Genomic DNA, 22,915 nt, shown 5'->3' with positions numbered 1-22,915 from the left:
GTAAATTGTTTATTATTAAAGGGCACTCCACTTTTTTTGAAAATATACTCATTTTTAAGCTCCCTTAGAGTTAAACATTTGATTTTTACCATTTTGGAATCCATTCAGCTGATCTCCGGGTCTGGCGCTAGCACTTTTAGCATAGCTTAGCATAATACATTGAATCTGATTAGACCATTAGCATCGTGCAAAAAATAACCAAAGAGTTTAGATATTTTTACTATTTAAAATTTGACTCTTCTGTAGTTACATCGTGTACTAAGACGGACGGAAAATTAAAAGTGAGGATTTTCTAGGCAGATATGGCTAGGAACTATACTCTCATTCTGGCATAATAATCAAGGACTTTGCTGTCGTAACATGGCTGCAGATGGCGCAATGATATTACACACTGCCCAAAAGTAGTCCCCTTGGTTACTTTCAATGGCATTTGGTTGGTTCTTTGGTTATTTTTTTAGGTGCGATGCTAAAGGACTAATCAGATTCTGTGGATTGTGCTAAACTTTGCTAAAAGTGCTAGCTCCAGACCCGGAGATCAGCTGAATGGATTTCAAAACGGTAAGAATCAAATGTTTAACTCTAGCGGAGCTGGAAAATAAGCATATTTTCAAAAAAACTGGAGTGTCCCTTTAAGAGTATATAACTATTTATCCACGACTTTCATGTGCATTGACGACCTACATTTTATTAGTTTTTTACAGGGTGCTGTACAGGAACGTAGCATATATATACAAAATTTACTACAGTTAAAATCCTAGTTAGTTCACCCCAAAATGACAAACTCCTGGCATTGTTTACTTCCATTCATGTCATTCCAAACTCTTTGAAAATGGTAAACGACATGATTCTTTTCTTTACTTGAAATATTTTAAATAAAATGTATTATACATTATAAATAAATGTTGCTTCTTTCTACTGTGGAAGAAATAACAACATATGGGTGAATAAAAGATGACCGGATTTTCCCAAGATGACATCATTCAGACTGAAAAGTCAACATTGATGTTGATTTTTCTTCATCTTTATCTTTCAGAATACCCGTTTGAGATAAGGTGTATGTTGACTAACCTTTGGGAAAAGTGCAGTCTTAAAGAGCGCCCTGTTTGATTTGGCATTGTCAAATGCAATCAGATGGTGGAAGTCAGCGTTGCAAAAGGGTGAAGTTGAGCCAAGGGCTTCTCGCCAACTCTCATTCCTGCTCTTCAGGAGAGTCAAAGCTCCAACTCCATTAACACTGCAAATGTCACGCCGTCCCGTCTCGAGCCTCTTAAAGTACTGATAAGCACCTGGTCATTGTAAACACTGAATAATGGCAAAAGTTTCACTTTTGCATGAACTTACCTGCTTAAATATATTTATTTGCGAAGACTGAGGAGCTATAACAATTTAAATATCATTCTTTCTCTCACAAAAGCTTTTATATTGCTTCAAAAGACATAAACTGAAGTGTTAAAGTCTGCTGGCCATTTCTACAAAGAGAGAGCATCTGAGAGACAGGTGTAGCTGCAGCTGCTGGTCGTACGGTTCATTTCTTGCATTGGACTTTAAGGCTCATGGCTGGGTGATGAAACCGAGTTGAAAGAGAAACGCTGGTCAAGGTTGATCTAAATATTTTTTGTTTCGATTTCAGATTCTCTGTCACTTTTGTGGGCTTTGAGTAGCAATATACCATTCATGTCCAGCAGCAGGACTTTGATGGGTGGTGTGGACTTTGACTACAGAAAGACTCTTCAATGAATGACAGTTTTTGCCTAGAATAACAGATTTTTGAAATCAGTATTGCAATTTCATAAACCTGGTGGTGCTATTTAATATTTAATATATAAGCAATGTAATGATTTGCAGTGCTGTGTTTACTGCTGTGGCCTTTCACAGCCCAAAGTCTATCAAAATTCTTATTTTCGGCAGTAACAACATAAACAAGCGACTTTCGTGGTCAACACGTAACTTCTGGTAAACTCCGCTAAGAATAAATAACAACAAAGTCCTTTTAAAGTAGTTGATTTATTAATCAAGCAAAATAAAGGAAACCAAAAACAATTTGTTATTTTCGATGAGGTAGTTGTTTAAGAGTTCAGGGGTCTGAAAAAGTAAAGAATAAAATTGTCAATATTTTCAACAAGGTTTTTATTTGAGAGGTAGTTTTCCGATACTTAAGGCAAAAATCTAGCATATTAACTTGTCCATAATGTGATTAATTGCTTTCTGTGTAGGCCAGAGAGAGTCCTCTGCATCAGCTAGGACAACTATAACTAGGGATGCTCCAATCAGGATTTTTGCACCCGATACCGATTCTTCAAGCTGATATGCAAGCTCTTTGACTGTAACTGTTAACATTTTTTCTAGATAAAGTAATACCACAGATGTTGCCTTTGTTTTATTACTTGCAGTAATTAGGTATATTTTGTTTTAATAGAGAATCAAATAAATAAGCAAAACAAATATTTAATCTACAAAGAGGAATTTAATATGCCTTTAAAAAGTCTTATGTCTGTTAAAAGTAATGAAAATTAAACACTTCACAGTCTTTACTGTATGAATTCAATATACATGCATTCGTATAAAGTACAACAGTTCTTCAGTGAAGAGCAGAGAGTCATTTTATTCAGAGATTAATTAGGTTACTGTAGCTTTAAGACATGAGAGAGATCGCGCTGTACATGTGCACTGATGACAGGCTGCTGTGTGCGCGTGCACGCTGCGGGTGTACGCAGACAAGAGCAGCTGTGAAGAAAATGAAAGTTTAAACTGTTAAAACTTTAAAATACAAAAAATACACTTTCGGCATAAGAATGCAATTGTCTGCGATTAGATATCTTTTGTATACATTTTTTGATGGTGTTGTGAATAAATACACACATCTCTGTAAAGGCAAAGAGAGAAATCCACATCTGCATGTTGCACATGAGCAATGGGTTATAAAAATGCCCGCACTGGGGAAAAAAAATTCTCTAATTGACCTATGGCTAAGCCACGCCCCCTCCACTCACTCAGACAAACAATTAACATGCTATGGCAGCTGTCACAGTAGGAGACATTTCACAGGAGGCAATTGATGATTTTTGGAGAGACTATATGGGTGATTCTCACGAAACCATTGAAACACCACGGCACTAATGATTTTAGCTTTAAAATGTGTAATATAGTAACATTAAAAAGCATCAGAATTAACACAATACTGTGTTCTACATTGCACAATGTGTAATTTCAACATAAGAATTTATAATTGGAAATTTTATCTCATTTTCTGCTGAAATTCTCATTACCGCAATGTGTCCGGCTGTGTTTGAACATGCGTTATGTTGTAATTTAATCAAATTAACACAAAAATATTAACATAAATGGATGTTTTGCTGGACTACTTTAGATGACAGAAAAAATATTTACTGAATATTCATGTATAATAATAATGAAGAAAAATTAGGAAAATGATGTGTCCATGCCTGATGTTCTCATCCTCCGCAACACTTTTTGAGAACAGTTTAAGCACACGTACAGAATTTTAATAAAGTTTGATTTTGAGTGACCAAGCACATGGACCAGTTACTTCAAGATGGCTACCAGGAAAGATCATTTTTTTACAGTTAATTTGAAATATTGTCTTGTCAGAATGCTTACACGACATTTTGATTATCATTACTGCAACAGATGCTTATTAAATGTTAATTTAATTAATAGAAGCATAATACTTTGATTTTAAATGCATGTGCAGAATCTCCAAATTATGTTCTTTCAGGTTTGTCATGTCATTTTGAAAATATGTCAGTGTTGATGTTTTCTGACTGTTGCGGTAATGAGATTTTTAGGACTAATTTTTTAAATTATGTTACAAAAAGTGTTAAATGATAAGTAAAAGTTTTTAAATTAATGTTCCCATTTACTCCAGACTTTGTTTTTCCATGTCTGGTGGGAAAAAAAGTAAATTTAAGCAATTTTTACATTTTCATGCTTGACATTTTTAAAACCAAGTTTTCGTGAAAATCACCCATATATCATCTCGAAGTCACCAAAAGGGCCTCATTTATGCATTGGAGGGTTATATTTATAATTTTATTGTTGAGAAGGTCGATGAAAAGCTTTACAGGTCACAGTGTAAACGCGATTAATCGCATCTCGTTGCCATCATGATCAAATTAAATATGTAACTTACAGGTTGCATACGTTTCCAGGACAAGCATTTTTACCATCGTTACCAAGAGTACCTATCCGTTAGTTTGGTGCTACAGTATTTACATGAATCATTCAGCACAACATGCTATTACAAATAAAAAATAAAATTTGTTATCTCGGTTATTTACAGATACGTTAATGAAGCTAAGTGACATGATGTACAACGCAGCTAGAAGCTAACGTTAACGTTTTCTAATGTTAGGCTAACGTTACGTTAGAGATGTTGTTGACTTAGCTTAGAACAGATGTAGACATCCTTGTTTAACTCTTTCCCCGCCATTAACGAGATAACTTTTCAATTACGAGAAAACGCTTACCTGCCAATGACAAGAAATTCAGGCTTTCCGCAATACCGCTATTATCCACTAGGATATTTATACAACCCGGAAGTAGCGCCTTATGTGAGAGAGAGAGAGAGAGAGAGAACTCCGTGTATGTTTTTAAGATCGCTCTGCATCTGATTTCTATCAAAAGTTCTTCACAAAAATGGAATTATCTCAGCTTTTTGCTTAAAATTTTGTGTTTTTAAAGAAATATATATAGTTTGTTTATATATTTAAAGAAGAACATTTTCTGGAAGGCATTAAACGTTTGTGAAAATCATGAAAAATGCTGGCTCTGGCAACTTTTAGTTGGTGTTGTGGTTTACCACATAACTTAATCAAGAGCAAACACTTATTTCGGTTGAGATGTGGCTTGACAAAGGTTAAAAATACGGGTAAAAATATACAACGTCGCCCAGCATCTTGGGACACCTAGTGTCGGAGTTGAATGTACTCCATGTACACCGTTTGACCATTTTAAACTTAAAATGACAAGAAAAAACATATAAAGACGAATGAACTGCAATGCATTTCAATGGACGTGAAAGCAGAGAATGTCCAAGTGTATTGGGTTAGCTAGCGCACTGTGATTGGCTCATCGTGTTTGGGGCCGTGGTTTAGCCATAGGTCAATTGCATTCAGGAGCCCTATGATGGCAAAAGTAAATAAAAGATCGGTTCATGAGATCCGCAAATTTAGTGAGTACCAATCGAGTCACTTAATCTTTATCGGCCGATACTGATCTGCGGCCGATCGATCAGAGCATCCCTAGCTATAACCAATAGCTTGCTTTTCAACTACGATGGCTAATAAAATAGTCTCGCCTAGTGTTTTTCGCTGTTTTTTCTGGACAAAGCCCGCCCACGAGCTGTTTGACCGACATGTCAAACAACCAATCACAGTTTGTTTCGTCTAGCGTCATGTTTCGGACTCCCCACAATAACGAGCCGGCTGGCAACAAGTCAGTTATTGAAATAACCAGCCGCAACCGAATAGCATCTAAATAAATTACTCACCATAGAACAACGTTGTGCACTTCATCAACAGCCACACCAATGAGACGCTCCCGTTAAACGTCTGTTTGAAGCATATCTCTCCACTTTTTAACACATACAAGCAATTCAGGAGAACGGAACTTTTTGACTCCACTAACTGCCTCAAGCAAAACTCTTGGACGTCTTTTAGAGAGTCTATGCTGCGAACTTTGCATATTTTTGAGAATCCAATGTTAAGCTGATCATGATAACTGCTCATTATTATCCATGTGAACACGACTGATTCTCTTCCTCAATGGATCGTCAGAGGGACCAAAACTAATCGGGACACTCGCGTCTCCTGGAAATCCGGTTTATTTCAACCAATCAAAGACGTCTTTGACATTCTCACAGGGTTTCCAGAAAAGCGTGACTTCTGAGGCTGAGACTAGTAATAAAATGACTTTTAGTTAAAATCTTGCTGGCTTAAACCCTACAAAGATTGATTCTCAAGCTATAACCCTTCCCTTGTGCAGTGCACTTACTGTAAGTTGCTCTAGTGGGACTGTACCATAATTTGTTTTGGATAGAAGCGCCTGCTAAATGACAAATTAGCTTTTTAGAAAGTACTGAACATAACAATGAATTATCCATTTCACAGGACTTTCCGTGATATTCTTTGAAAGACGAAGAGAGAAAATTACCTGTAGAAACATTTATGGTTATGTTTACAAGGAGTAAACCACTAGATATTTTTGTGTTGTTGAGAACCCCCTGTTGTGGGGCTCAGGTAGTTCCGCTTAATGCAGTATTATACCGTGCATTTTAACCTTTCATTTACTTTCCCTAATGACATGCAGTCTTGCGAGTAGAGAAAATTTTGTCACCATTGTTAGCAGGAACTCGGCGTGAATACAGCCGCCCAGTATGATCATTACCTGCATCAACAACTGCCTGTGGTATTTTTTGAGTGGTTAGTTGAAGTGTGCAAGGCTCCATTGCCTATTGGTGGCTGATTGGAGAGAGGTTTCTTTGGTGTTTTATACCTTTGTGATAGGGATGGGCAATATAAACGATATGCAATATAAACGATAGAAAATTGGCATACGATAGAGATTTTAAGTCTATTGCACTATCGCGATAATGCGTGTTGATGACACAATCTACCCGCAAACTTTAGAGCCACGAGCTGCAGCCGAATAAACATGGATGAAAGCGTTAGCGAAACAGAGGAACTCCTGAAAAAGACAGATGCAACATCTATTTTTTGAATTTAAGCCATAAGTTACATAAGTTAACTGCTGCTCCACGCGCGAAATTGGCATTATGGTCTAGTAATTGTGAAACATGCAGTATATATATATGCAGTATAGTCCCCACAAGCATTTAAAGTGTTTAGTAGGGATGCATATCAATTAATCGCGATTAATCTATAGCAGAATAAAAGTTTTTGTTTACATCATATATGTGTGTGTACTGTGTATAATAACTTTGTATAGTTAAATGCACACACATGCATGTATATATTTAAGCAATGTTTACATGTGTATATACATTTGTATATTTATGTATAATTTATATTATATATAAATATAAATACTTAATATAAATATATTTTTTTCTTAAAATTATACATGCATGTGTGCATATTTATATTTACATAGTGATTGTGCACAGTTCACACACATATATGATGTAAACAAAAACTTTTATTCTGCTATAGATTAATCGCGATTAATTGATATGCATCCCTAGTGTTTAGTGTTATAAAAATAATCAACTGTGTTTTTTAGCAGATAGATCTTGTCGGCTTTATCATTTTAAAAGTAGATCACCACACAAAAAAGTGTGGACACCCCTGCTGTAGAGTGTGTCAGGCAAAGGTTCCAGCTAAGAGAAGTAACAAGACTAATCTGGCCATAACGGTTTTCTTTTACTTACTTTTTTTAGCAGTTTGGCTTTTCTAAGGGTCTATATAACCTGTTCTGAAACGAGTCTATTTAAATTATTATATCGCAATACATATCGCTATCGCAAGAGGCTGCAATGTATAACGCAATATGGATTTTAGGCCATATCGCCCATACCTACTTTGTGAGGTTAATTACTATAACGACAAAATCTAAAGGTACCTCATTTGCCCCTTTCCAACCTGAATTTAACTTTTTATTCATGCTTATCTTAGATTAAACAGTTATCGGCATAAGCAAAAGAAAATAATTACAAACATGGCAACGAGTATTTATTTTTACACTCTCCATTATCATGTTAAATGCAAATCCTTATACAACATGTCCTAATTACGTAGCCTGAAAGCACGTAGTTAACAACATGCTCGGTGCTGTCACCGCCGTTTCCCAGGTAACAGTCATTACCTTTATACGTCTCGTTTTCCGGATGCTGATGTGGTGCTTTTGAATCTATTTGAGTGACTTGTACGCTCTGTAGTCGAATAGGCTGAATAACAACTTCACAAACTGAAAATCTTACTCACTTGTTTGGAGTCTGCGATGCTCTTGAAAAAAATTAATATGTTTGTGATGTTTGTCACCAACTAAAAAAGCTAGTTGAAACACGGTGTCATTGTGTAGGGTTGTGCAAAATATGAAGAGCTCAGATGCAAACCTGCTAAATGTGTCTGCCTGGCATGATTTCTTGTTAATTAGCATTTTTATGAGGCTCATAATGGATTGCTCCTAAAACCAGTATTTCTGAATGGCTTGAGGGCGGGATTAAGCAGATTTGGTGCGAAAGTGTTTCAGGAACGTATTGTATGTGTTGAGAGCATTTGTTTACAATCATTATCTCAATGAATGTGTTTATATGCAGAGAATAAGCGGATAACTATCAAAAATCTGCCTGTTATAGAAAACTGTTTTATGCGTTTACATGCAAATCAATCAACTGGCTCTACAGACAACTGCATTCACATGGGATTTGGAGATTTTTCAGGTTTTTCACAGGCAGTGACGACACCGCCTATAGACGGTTTCATCGGACGCACCTGATACACGTCTGGATCCGAACTTTACTTCCGGTTTCGTTGTTTTAATGGTCTGACTAGTTGCTAAACTGATCTCTTGAACAAATGCCTCGTCGAAAATAACAAATGTTTTGGTTTCCTAGGTAATCTATGTGTTGTTTTTTGGTTGTTATATAAATAAACTATGTTTAAAGTACTTTGTTGTTATTTATTATTAGCGGAGTTTACCGGAAGTTACGTGCGGACCGCAACAGCTGCTTGTTTATGTTGTTACTGCTGAAACCTCTGTTTATCTTCGGAACACAGTTTAAGATGTTTTATATTTAGTCCGAGAGCTTTCTGATCCTCCATTTAAAATCTATGTACGGTATACTTTCCATGTCCAGAAAGGTAATAAAAACATCATCAAATTAGTCCATGCGACATGAGTGGGTCAGTTAGAATTTGTTGAAGCATCGAAAATACATTAAGGTCCAAAAATAACAAAAATTACGACTTTATTCAGCATTGTCTTCTCTTCCGTGTCTGTTGTGAACTGCACGAGACTGCAGTGACGCTGCCGACGTGTTATCTGGTGTGCCCAAGCTTTTTTTGCGCCCAAGCTTTGTTTACAGTCTGAGGGAGATGCACGCTGTCAGTTTGAAAAAAAAAACTTTGCAAACATGTCTGAGGATAACATGTCAGCAGCGTTGTACGTCAGCAGAGTCACTGTGCACGCGCATTCGCAACGGATGCGGAAGAGAAGTAGTAGTTTTTGTTCTTTTTGGACCGAATTGTGTTTTTGATGCTTTAACACATTGTGGCCGGCCCACTGAGGTCGCATGGACTGCTTTGATGGTGTTTTTGTTGCCTTTCTGGACGTGGACAGTATACCGTACATAGATTTTCAATGGAGGGTCAGAAAGCTCTCGGACTAAATATAAAATATCTTAAACTGTGTTCCGAAGATAAACTGAGGTCTTACGAGTTTGGAACGACATGATGGTGAGTCATTAATGATATTACTTTCACACTTGGTCCATACAGTGTGTGATATTCTGCTTTGTTGTAATACTTCACCTGTTCTGGCCAAACAGAGCTCTTTGACTTTGAGTGCACAGTAATTACTGCAGTTTCTAGCACACACGCACTTTCTCCAGACGTCAGTTTTAATGATTGGCCCTGACCACAGTCTTTTAAAACCCCTGCTAAGTCTGTCTTGAAACATAGCTCCATGTCTCTTTGTAATGCTCCTTGGGTATTGTTCCCTGCAATTTAGCCCTGTACTTGAGGTAGAGCATAAACGTCAATTAAAAACATAAAAAAGAAAAAGCAGGCATAATGTAACCCTTTGATGCATGATACCCACTACATTGTACTGATGTTTTGCTTTGGATATAAGCATTCATTTTTCAAAATGGGTAATTGGGTCATTTTTACCAAATCCGTGCCATTTGCATGTTGGAGTTGATATTTTTATTTTTTTTAGCAATAAATCTAGTAACACACATGTTTTACTTACCAAAATTCTGAGGTAACTAGTTTTTTTACATGGTTTCTTAATGGAGAATGGAGGTATTTTGGTGTTTTAGCATAGATTTAGCAAATACATGAAATATAACTGCAGTTAATATGTGATAACAGCACATATGTCTCTATGTAAAGACATTTAGCAAATTCTAGTGATTTATCATGATGTTTTATTTTAAAATGATCCGATAACATTAAAAAATAATATAGGTAACAGGACTCAGGGTTTCCCGCAGCACTTTGCAGTTTGGGTGGCTCGCCTAAGCTTGGAAACGCTACCGCCTTAACTAGGTTCTTTAAAAAAAAAAACGCTGCACAAAAGGCTGTCAAGTGCATGTCGGAAAATAGTGATTTTGTTGTTTATGCAACCTGCTAGCTAGGTTGCACATGCCTGTTGATTCAATATAATTGTTGAGCGCTCTTGCTCACGTTATTTATGTGCATTATCTACATGCTACAGTAGTTACACTCCTTTAAGATAATGTAATAAATAGTGGGAAATAATAAAGTTTTACAATCTTCACGCTATCTATCATTGTTCCCCAGACGTTCTACAACATCTGCTTCAGTTTGTGTTTATTAACCCTTTAGTTATACTTCATCACGCAGCTATTTCTGTTAGAGGTATCTGTTAAAAACATTTAATTCATTAATAATCTAGTATGTGTTTATTTTCCGTCATTATTTCTTCAAAATTAAGTGTTATTTCAGTGTTTTAAATACAAATATTTTTATTTTCATCATGACGTGTCCTGGGGGACATGACTAAAATGTGCATGTATCACTTTTCGATGGTAAAAAAATATTTAAAGCAAAGATTGGATCTGGACCCACACAAAAGTGCAAAAAATTAAAGATATCTAAAAAAATGTTTGCTTTATATTAAAAGGTAAAGTAGTATAGAGATAGAGAGCAGGGATGTTTGTTTAATGGTCTAGTTGCTAAACTCAACCCTGTAATAAATACCTCGTTGAAAATAACAAATGTTTTGGTTTCCTAAGGACGGGGGAAGACGGTGATCATGGATTACCGCTATTTGATGTGAGGTTTGGCAGCTTATCTGTAGTTAAGATTGTATACATTATATAGTACACATCTTACACAGTCACTTTAGCTCAGTGTAGTTTTTGATATGCTTTAGGTATGATTCGTTTATTTTGCTTGCTGTTAGAAAAAAATCCATTTAAAGGACTTTGTTGTTATTGGTTCTTTGCAGAGTTTATTGGAAGTTACCGGATTGTTCCACGAAAGCAGTTTGTTTATGTTGTTACTGTTGAAACCATCTATAACTAGAATATTTGAAGAATATCAATAGAAAAACTATAATACAAGCCTTGCAATCACTTTGAAAAAGCTTGAAAAGTGATTATTTTCTTGTTTTGCAGTAAACCGAAACATTAAACGTTATCCTTTGTGATTTAGTCATTTATGCATCAAAAGGGGTTAAACTAACGCAGTGTGTTTAAAAGATGAGAGCAGTCATTACCCGACTACATTTCTACATCTGTGATGGTTTCATTAAATATTGAAATAAGCAGTGTTTTGCCTTATATGATGCATGAAAAAGCAGTTGTTTTATTGAAGCTGAATGTTTTGGTCGGAGCACAGAGCTGCAAATCAAAGCTATGAATTTTGATGCCAGTCGAAGGGCCAAGTTCAGTTATTGCATGTGGTTCTCATTATTTTCAGCAAATGGGAATAGAATAAGTCTGTGCTCTGATGTACAGGTAAAGGGGAAGAAGTATGTCTGGCTATGAAGTGTTTGCATTTGTAACACAGTGTGCTTGACTTGTTCTGGCTTGTGTAGTGCAAACAGTAATAGCTCACAAACAACGTTCCTTTTACAAATAAATTACGAGTGATTTTCCTGTTTATGTTGCCGGCTTTGAAAATATGGACTGGAATGGAAAACTCAAATCAAATCTTTAGGATTCTTTGTTATCTTAACAGTCTTTGAACATCCTGTAGCTAAGCCATTATTCAAAAGAAACAACTATATATTGTGTTGGTTTTATAGTGGTGGAAGCAATTTTATGTAACCAAAAGATGTTGGTAAGGCAACAAAATCACCACATAAAACAGCCTCGGACCTCAAGCCTGAAAATAATCGGTATTCTATTCATCGTGGCCAATAACCCCACAACTCTTTTCTGATGTAAGCGTCACACACCCTGCTCTTAACAGTGTCTCGTGCCAAAAAAACAAAAATCTGAGATTTCATTAAAAACTCTAATATTACTTACAATATACTAAGACTCAACAATCATGGCTGCGCTATCAACATAGTTTTACTGCTTCAGTTTCAGATTGTCTCATTTGTGTCTGTTCTTTTTCTTTAGGAGAAAGTCATTCTACCGAATCTATGCCATTTACATGTTGTAAATTTTGATCTTTATTTAACACTGAATTTATTAAAACATATATTTTTTGATTCAAAATGGGTATTGGTCAGTAGCTAATCACAACTGGTTTATTTTTAACATGGTTTCTTAATGCAAGATAGATGCATTTTAGTAAACAGGACTGAGTTTTTTGCATAGATTTAGCAAATACATAAAAATATGTTTAATTGAATGCACCCATATACATTTTTAACCCAAAAGTAATATTTTTTTAAATGACCAAATAACATCAAATAAATAATATAGGTAATAGGCTAGTATTATGTACAGAAAAGAAGATAAGAAAATTAACATTGTTTTTTTCAGATGGGGAACATGTTGGAGTTTCATTATTGAGCGAAATCCTAGTGACATGACTAAAATGTATTTTATCTAAAATAAAGTCATTTTAATTATATAAAATAATTAAACCAAAGATTGGATATGGAGCCAAAATGCAATAAAAATGTATGTATGTATTTTTTAAATAGGCTCATTTTCCAGCTCCCCTAGAGTTAAACATTTGATTTTTATCATTTTGGAATCCATTCAGCCGATCTCCGGGTCTGGCGGAGATCTAGCATGATTCATTGAATCTGATTAGACCATTAGCATTGCGCTAAAAAATAACCAAAGGATTTTGATATTTTTTTCTATTCAAAACTTGACTCTTCTGTAGTTACATCGTGTACTAACTGTGGATTCACACCAGCCACGTTTGAGGCGTCAAATTTGCGTCTACTGCGTCTAGTTTGCCACTTGAACATTTTGAGTTTACTCGCTTCAGTTGCGCGTGAAATTCTAGTCATCAAGACATTCACGCGGAAATTCGTGTCATGGGAGGGGATTCTGCGACTCTACTCGCTTTCTGTAATCACGTCACTACTAGAACAAGCTCCTGATTGGTTAACGGTGCGCGTTTCTCTGCCAAAGTTCAAATTATTCAACTCAGACGTTTCGCGCGGCAACGCTCATTTCACGTCATTCGTGCGAACTAGACGCCTTTCGCGCCACAAGACCTCCAGACGTGCGTCAATGTGTCTTTACATTGACTTAACATTGAAATCACTCGCGCTTGACGCCTCTACCGCGGCCGGCCTGAACGCAGCATAAGGCCGATGGAAAATTAAAAGTGGAATGTCCCTTTAAGTTTTACTTTTTTATTTTTGCTTTTAACACATAATGGGGTGGTTAATCCAGGACTAGGCCTTATTTATTTTAGGACATTTAAGTAGTTTTTACAAACATAACTTGGCACTGATGATTGTTAAGATATGTCAATGCAAGATGTTTTTAAACTGAGCCAGCGCAAACATCCATTTTAGTCTGGGACTAGAATAATCCCTGTCTGGGAAACCGCCTCATAATGTCCTTGGGACAAAAATATTACTGGTTCGGTGGAATAGCCCAATAAATATTTGATACCAAATTGAAACTTAACTGCAGTATACCCGATGACTCCATTATGTCTCCTTAGCTAATAAAGAGCATATTCTGAGCAATAAGATTATCCTCTGTAAAATGAAATGAAAGAAATGAGATTGGCAGCATGTTTTTCTCCGTCTAGAATAAATGTACTCTAGGTTATGATTATAGCAGATGTATTGTACATTATACCTCCTGGGTAGCGTTAGCAGCTTGTTTATCCCCTGCTATGCTAAAAGCATGTTTGCATTACTGTTTCCATAGTTTTCAGAGCTTTACAAAGATTTGTTAACCATCGCATACAAAATGTGAATACTAACTTGACAGAAAAGAGACTTCCTAGAAACCACAGCATTTCTTTTTTTGTCCTCACTGATTACCGCTCGGATCTCTTACAGTGACATGCTACTGACCTTATTCCTTTCATCACATACATGATTAGATGTCTCCATGGCATATTACACAAGGTCCTTTTTATCACACATCCTATTGGACCTGTCATTGTGTCATACAAATGGATATGGTACTGTTCACACTGATCAAAAACCATTAGGGGCAAATTTATTCAGTGTTATGGCTTCATTTCATGCCCCAGTCCAGTTTAACATAAATAATACGGTTTTGTATTGGTAAAAAATTAAATTAATATTCTTTATTGAAACAAATGTTCACATATGTATTACATTTAATTTACAATGCACGTCCACTTAGGAAACAAGGGCTTTGCTGTCTTAAATGTCTTAGATGTTCTGGTTCATTTAGCCAAATTCTTCCACTTTCATTCTTCTGTCCATATTTAAATTCCCTGCATGTTTATACAGCAATGCAGAAACAGATTATTTGAGGTTCACAGCTTCACCTCATGTGGTTTCTTTAAAGATGCAGATGGGGTCAAGAGAGTCTAATTTGGTTTTCGTTTTGATGAGGACATTTGCTTTCAGTTATTCAGGATATTGAGATGACATCTGTGCATTGTACTGTTGTGTTCTTCGTCTTGTCATTGATTGTTTCTTTCTGTCTTTCCCTCAGCAGGTAGTTCCTGTCACACCAATACCCTCCCCACATTGCTCCGGACTTCTTCTCTAATGATGCAGTCCTCTCTGGATGTGAAGTCTTTCATGACCCTCCCCATGGAGAGCTCCTCTCCGGTCGGCCTGTTCCCCAATTTCAATACTGTAAGCAAGCCTGCTTTCATCTCCCCTCTCTTGGCTCGCTTCCCTTTTAATGTTGGCTTCGTTCCTGTGTGGGTTGACACTGATGGAATTAAAAGCCTCGCTGTTCAGAAACAGATTGAGTGTGGAGAGCTAATGTTATGTTACACGTATATTGCTAAAGATGGATTGTTTCACAAGCTGTAGTTGTCATGAAACCCTGCAAAGTGTGCTTGTCGTGGTCCAATGATTATGGGCTGGTATGTTCAGAATAGCAGTTATCAAGAAAAAGAAGTACAGTATAAATCTTTAAGTTATTTACTTTTATAATTAAGCCAGAGATTTGCCATGAACACAGCCAAAAAAGCTGGCATGGCGTAAAAAAAGTTAAAGAAATATGCTTACTTTTGGGGGCTTTACCACTGGATGCAGTACGTAGTACCCGGTACTTTTTTTAGTACCACCTCGCTCTGGGTTCCAAGCGACCTGAGCTGATACCAAAACGTGACGCGAAAACAGTGTAGATTACCGATTGGTCTGAGAATCGTCACTACCAGCGTCATTGCTATAATGTAAAAGATGAGCTTTACCTTCATGCTAGCTTGCGCTGTCTTGAGTAAACCTGTTGTCATCTTTGCTTTGCTGTACATTCCCAAACTCCCTTTTAGTGGTGAAAAACATCCACATGTTGAAAATCAGGAACACATTTTTTTTCCAGACTTGCAGTTTGTGGCGGCACATTCTCAATGCGCACTTCCACATATATGCTTAAATGCAACTTAAATGAGGCTCAGCGGAGCGCATCGACCGATGCCACGGGTGTTTGTACAGAAACTGTCATGTGAGGCCGAGATAGTGATAAACGCGCAAACATCTGTTTGTGGTGGTCAATTTTAATTTTGTGGCGGACTGAGAAATAAATTAATGTATGGGAATGTACAACAATGTCACAGCAGTAAGCAGCGCAAATATAACGACATGCCTATAATCCCTCCCACTCTGAAGTGTTACTAAACTCGATGGAAAAGCTGTTTTCAATTATTTCCAATAGAAGCGCAGCATTTTATAAGAAACAGCAACATCTGGCGGGTTTTGTCCACGTTGAGCGTACTCGGTGTTTTTTCCGAGCTAAGCGCAGAGAGTTGAAATATCTTCAACTTTGGCTAAAACGCTCAGCAAGCCAATGTCACTTCTCACTAGGCCATCCAATCACAGTGGAAGAGGGGTGAGACAAATATCACAACAACCAACCTGACTGATAAACAAAGCAAGTATCATACTGTTGCAACCAAAGCGCTCATTTTAAAAAAAAAGTTGGCAAACGCCTACAGTCGGCGTCAACATGTTTGTCCTGTGGTGGCTACTGTAGCTTCTCTATGCGTTTCAAAAGGGAGGGGTGAGCTGTGGACTTTTGGTTGCAATTCACAATCACACCGCTAGATGCCGCTAAAATCTACCCAGTGTATTTATAAATTACAACCCAAACATTGCTTTCTGACCCAACATAAGCCAATATTTTTAGAGTGTAAAGCAGATAGTCTCGCAGTCAAAAGATGCTTTAATAATATAATAATATCTGTTTCATCCTACCTTCATTAGTTCTCTTTTTATCACCTCTCAAATACAGTATGTTCTCTCTTGGTCAAGGTTACGAAAAAGTATAAATTTTCACTACCAGTACAGCATCAGAATGCGTTTTTAGCGCTGTGCAGACATTATTATGACCCCAAAAGATTCCTCACTTGAACCGTGTGTTGTTTCACGGATGAAAGTGATACAATAAACACGCACATAGGTGCCAATCCCGTGGTTGCTCAGGGCTCGAGGACCCACCGAAGTGGCCGAGCACATTATGCTCAATTGCTTCACATTTCCCATCTAAATCACACGGAAAACGTGACCGTGCTGCTTTCCTCCTCTTTAGAGCGCATGGACGCTCCAAAAAAAAACGTATCTGATCCTCGTTTACATTTTTATATTTCAAAATATATGTATGCATTAAATAAGCCTGCATCAATGCACGCATCCACATACAAAAATTATTACTTGTACAGCAGCCTTTGCCGGATATATGACAAAACACTTCAGCTTATATAAATCTCAAATCATATGTTTGAGAACTACTGCTCCTATGTCCACTTCACCAGGTATGATCTTACAAGGACTACTTCAACAGGAATAAATGATGTAGTGACTAAAATTATTAATTCACTTTACATTTAAAATATTTTGACAGTGATTAATAAACACAAATGGAATTGTTTGAGGGGCTGTCCACACGGAGACGCATATCACTGTATACGTATAAATTTGTTATCTTATTGCCGTTTCGTCCACACGGATCTGGCGTTTTGAGAGAGTGAAACCGCTATTTTTTGAAACCGGGTCCTAAAGTGGATAAATCTGAAATCGACACCCTTGCGGTTTCGTTTGTACAGCCAATTCGTATATTTTGTGAAGCGAAAACGTCATCCCATCACGTGTCGGAAGCATCACACGTAACATCAACAACAATTGTGGTGAGCAACAAGCGATAATGGACAACACCATACGTTGGTTATGCGCATGCTCAAAGTCTTCTTCTTCGTGTATAGTGTATATCTGTGGCAGAATTACAGCGCCCCATACTGGTCCGGCATATATACTACACCGCTTTCAGTCGGTTTTAGTGGTTTCGTGTTCACGGATAATTTTTTTAGAACAAGGAAAAAAATGATCGGATAGGGAATGCACCGGCTTCGTGTGGACCAAGCCTAAGTATTGTGCATTATTTTGTATTATATGGAACCAGAATCGGAACCGGGAATTGTTAGGCAGAACTGGAATCGGAACCGGAACCAGAAAATTTCTTACGATACCCAACCCTAATTTCCACTGTAATAAGTGAACCAGAAGCAATATAAATTCAACAAGATTTGGGGGCTTTTTTACTCAGTTTACTTTCGGGTCAAATGAAAGGGGTCTGTCTTTGTTTCTTTTTAAAAAGAGCACGTATGAACACTCTCAATGAGTGACTCTTTTTATTCCCCGGACCGGCGTGGGCGAAACGCAATTCAATTTGGAGAGAAAGTGAATGGCTTGCAAGTTTGTTCGCAGACCTTATACAGCTACACAAAGTTTTATGTTGTTTAAAGTGATTGTATTTCTCGCCTTGATATTAAATTCTTATCATATCAAAGTTCAATATGTTATTTTTATCCAATTGGGCAGCCCTAGCATGCAGGTGTAGGTGAATATAGTGGGTGTTTAAGGGGAAAATCTGCTGTAGCGTCGTCCCCTCAGACATTGATTTCAGCCGCTGGACCAACCTCCCAGAATAAGAGGGAACGAAATCGATTTGTGCTTTTATCTCCCCAAACCCAGGCAGGTTGCTGTGCTGATGGCAATGAAGGGAGACACAGAGAAGGAGCTGATGGGATCTGAAATAGAAAGTACGGCTGATTTTGGGGCTTCTGCCTTTTTTGTTCTGCTCAAAATCTTTCCTTTTCGCTGTACTGTTCTGCCATTGAAGTGACATTTTTAATGAAAGCAGTCTCACCTAGATTGGCTTTAATGAAGTCTGGTCCACTTTGTCAATCTTATTTTGTTCAGGAATCTCAGGAAGACCGACATGTAATTGCTCAGCAAATGTATGCCCTAAGGAGCGGACTTATATTATATGTATATTTGTGGTCAGACGTACACGTCCTGCACTTTTTGTGGGCGATATGCATCAGACAGTCAGTAACCGAGTGCGGACTGTGGTAGCGCCCAACAGTTGCACCATAAATAAACAAATAAACGGCAGAAGCTGTCATAATTACTGCTTGACTGTTCCTGCAAATCAAGAGGTTCTCCAGGCTGCAATCATCCCACCGCAAAATTACCGTAATTATACCGTCTCCGTACAAGGCCATCAAATGAATTATTTTCTCCTAATGAAGCTAATCACAGTAGTCAGTGTCGAGCTTCCAAGGAACAGCGTGATTATAGTCAGTGATGTACATGATTTCCAGTTATATCAAGGTATCATTTGATCAGGTCTGTTGTTTGTTTGTCTCATATTTATCACCTCTATATTCTCCAGCAATCAACGTTTCTATTTATCAGCTAGATCATTCTTACTACAGTATGTTCATGTTACCATCATACATGTTTCGATAAAGTATATTAGATTAAATATTAAACTCAGAGAGGCAGTTTCTAGCCCTAGACAAAAGAGCTGTCCAAACCTAAAACAACTTGCACTGACATATTTTAAAATACATCAGTGCCCTTTGTTTTGCCTCAAAATGCACACCAGTAATGTTTTTATTAAGACATTGTTTGTTAAAATTAGTTATATTTTAGCCTGGGTTTCCCCATGCTGCCTTGCGTGCAAATTTTTTTCACGGTGCAAGTCTAGCATGGAAACTATGGCCCTTTTTTGCCCCTGAAATAGGGAACCAATCACAGAACGGGGAGGAGGCAGCAAGACTGCGGCACACCAAAGCAGTTTTGTTATTTGTTATAACACGGCAGCAGACGTGAAGTTACTTTTCAATGCAGCCTTAGATAGTGTTCTAAGTAGTTTTAAACGCAAGTTTATTTAAAAAAGAGCAACTTTTGGCGTTAAACAATTTCATATCCAAGAAGAATTTTTGGATATTGCAAGACATGATAACCACGGAATTTTATAGGACCAACCAGAGTCGTATAATAAGAGAGTTACGAAACGTTTTGATCTCGCCACCGCGCGGTCACGTGATTCATGTAACGTTCTACAGTTCCAAACCAAGCAGGGCTGTCAATCTGTTTGCATAGGTTTTCAGCTATTTTAGGTAAATATTAGCTTGTAATGTGAACTGATCACTATACTTACTATGTTTATAAAGTTTTTTTACTAGGGAGTGATGGAAATACAGTAAATCAGTTAATAAAGATAAACAGTTAATGGTGACCCAAAGATAACTGTGGTTATCTACCAACTACAGCAACACAGTTTATCTTTTATTTTTGTAGCAAAAATATGGCTATATAAATGGCTATCAATCTGCTAAAAACATAATTCCTACACTTTTACTATATTAAAATCACAAAAAAGATCGCCAATGCGGTTATTTCTAACAGTGAAGCATAACAGAAACACACTAAATTCATATTTAATTGTATTTATAGTACACATTAAATGTTAAATAATTATACATGATTTTCGAGGATACATCACTCGTATTACTAACACAATGAAACACATAGCAGCATTGTGAAGCAGTGTGACTTTCTTATAAGGCATTTAGCTTCTCGCTGTTGCCCCCTAGTGTTACTCGTAATATAAAAAAAGATAAGTATAAAGTAGATGGCCACCAGTAATAAAATATTAAAGCATTAAATTTATATTATTCACACATTATACACAACTCATTAAAATATAAAAATTTTACTAGTTATTATTAACGATAATCATTACCTACAGCAGAGTTCATAAAATATCACTGTTGACTATATTCATAAAATGTCTGAAAATGTAAAGAGAAACGGTAATTTCATCGATTTACCAGCAGGTGCCATTGAAATGAATGGGCTTCAGTGCTGCGTTTGTAACTATGCGTCACTCCATGACATGCTGTTACTTCCGCATTCCATTCTTACAACGGACGTCTATGTGAGTGTCGTAACTCTCTTATTATACGACTCTGTTTATCAGTTGTTGTATGATGCGCTGGTTGGTTGTTGTGATATTTGTCCCGCCCCTCCTCCACTGTGATTGGATGTCCGTGTGAGAACTGACATTGGTGAGCTGAGCTTTTAACCCAAAGTTGAATATTTTCGCAGACTGTTGGCTTTCTGCACAAAAAAAAAAACTGATATCTTCTGGCTTTTTTGAAAAACGCTAAGCTTCTACTGGAAACAATTGAAAACATACACCGGCCATGGGGTAAAACTTTTGGTGTGCACACCCCCTAAGGCTGGCTTACTTCACCTTACATTCAAAAACACACTTCTTCTTTCGTGCCATTGTTGAGTCTTGATATAAAACAAAGCTGTTGCGTAAAGTGATGCCTGTGAGTTCTAGCGTCCTCGGTTCTCGCTCTCACGCTGATTGACGTGTGGGCGTGCTTTTCCGGGGGAAGTGCCCATAAAAGAAATTATACGTAAGGTCTACCTATGGTATGTAAGATGTACCCATGTCGTACCCAAACTTGTACGAACCCCACCTCCAACTGCTTTTATTGACACTTGTTTAGCATGAGGAATCCAACTCTTAAACTATGTTAATAAGTCAGAATGCATGAAATACCGTTAAACCCCCCCCCCCCCCCCTAATTTACAGACTAAGCTGCTGCATTACACTATCAGAAAAAAGTCCAAAAGTCATTTCATTAAGTACAGTTTTCCACCTAAAGAGTTAATATTGGTACCCAGACTACATTTACATTAATGCAGATGCTTTTTCCAAAGTGACTTACAGTAAATTACAAGGTATACATTTTATGTGCATGTGTGTTCCTTGGGTTTAAACCTATGACCTTTGTGCCGCTAATGGAATGCTCTACCCATCGAGCTATAAGAATACTATTCCACATAAATATATTCCACATAATAAAACACACTTTTCCAAATAAATATAGCAGACATTGGAATGTTTTAAAAGAAAGAGAACTGACATGTTTATGGTGGCATAAAAACAAAGTTGTGCGTCTGTGTGCCCTGGCATATGCCTCTCCTGGCACACGGTCAGGTCCGACTGTTTGTGAAACATCATGAGCAGGTGTCTTTATGTATAATTAGTGCTTCTTTCACTCCGCATGCAGAGCAAGAAACCCGCAGGTCCTCCCAAGCTGCTATTAGCACGATTTCACCAGATATCACGGGTCAGAATGGTCGCGATACCAGAATCAAAACCACTCAATACCAATTTTAATACAACAGCAAAAATAGCAGCTACATTTATGCATTTGCAAAGCAACGTACAGTGCATTCAGTCAGTGCATTCAGTTTTTTTCATGGATTTAAACCCATAACCTTTGTGTTGCAAATTATACAGGAACAACTGATATACTTAGAAACACATTCTTTTATTTAATTAAGTTTAATGTTAACATAAATACTAACAAATTAAATTAAAATTAAAGTATAATTTACAATTAAATGAGCTTAGTTCAAAATCGCATCTAGTCAGGGTCACTCCATGAACTTCCTATTACAGCTAATAATAATACAGATGATAGACTAGCAATATAAGGAAATGGGACAATTTGTCTTGTGGAAGTATATTGAATAAAGCTGTGTGGTTGAGACAGCGTTGGATAAAGGAGTTAGCCATCAGTAAGATTGTGATTTTGTGCTCGAGTGGACCACGCAGATGAGGGATGATCCCGGTGTTATTACAGTCGGTGCATAGTCACGGCTCGCTCTGTCTTTCTCTGTATGACTGAAATCAATGCGGTCAGAGTCATAACAGACCAGTTTGTGCTCAGCCAGGTGATCTCAGCCATGAAGGGAAGCAGCGAATAATCCATCTGCTCTGCTTTCTATACTTCAGAGACGCGGCACGGGCAAGGTCACAGCTATCAGCCCACTTAAAGACATTCTTGCTATTATAGGGATATAATAGCACTGAGGGAGTAGATATTGGTTGCAAGAAAGAAAGAGTTTAGGGAGATTTTACAAGCAATTGAACTCTGAATGGTGTAAACTGTCCATTTGTTAACATTAGTTAATGCACAATGAAATAGGATAGTGCAATTAATTGTTTTTGATTGCAATTTTTCATTCAAACAATTACAAAAACAAGATAATCAAGAAAAAGATTAGTGGTTGCTCAAATGCGTTCTCTCGAATCCTTTTCTGCCTTCCGATTGGTTGCCGGCGAATGTTTCCACCTTCAATTTGTTTGCAGCCAAACTGCGTCATAGCTCATTTAAAGTTGAGTTGATTTCTACTCTTCTCGACGCTCACACTGTCCAAGACGTGCCATGACGCTACTTGCCGGAGCTCACCGCCGGCTCTCATTAAAAATGAATGACTTCCAGCCACATTG

The 22,915-nt window shown here is 37.3% G+C and overlaps 1 protein-coding gene across 5 annotated transcripts in view; it reads left to right on the top strand.

The window, feature by feature from the left end:
- znf385b (zinc finger protein 385B) overlaps positions 1 to 22,915 on the top strand; it is a 203,042-nt gene that overhangs the window by 135,391 nt on the left and 44,736 nt on the right. For all 5 annotated transcript variants that reach the window (XM_055214620.2, XM_055214619.2, XM_073854672.1 and 2 more), the window contains one exon: positions 14,798 to 14,940. In XM_055214620.2, coding sequence (XP_055070595.2) covers positions 14,798 to 14,940 — 143 coding nt within the window. The remainder of the gene's footprint in view (positions 1 to 14,797; positions 14,941 to 22,915) is intronic.

The sequence above is a fragment of the Misgurnus anguillicaudatus genome, chromosome 17, assembly GCF_027580225.2.
Source record: "Misgurnus anguillicaudatus chromosome 17, ASM2758022v2, whole genome shotgun sequence".
NCBI classification, from domain to species: domain Eukaryota; kingdom Metazoa; phylum Chordata; class Actinopteri; order Cypriniformes; family Cobitidae; genus Misgurnus; species Misgurnus anguillicaudatus.
The sequence above is the reverse complement of the archived record's forward strand: the minus strand, read 5'-3'. Positions and strand labels throughout refer to the sequence as shown.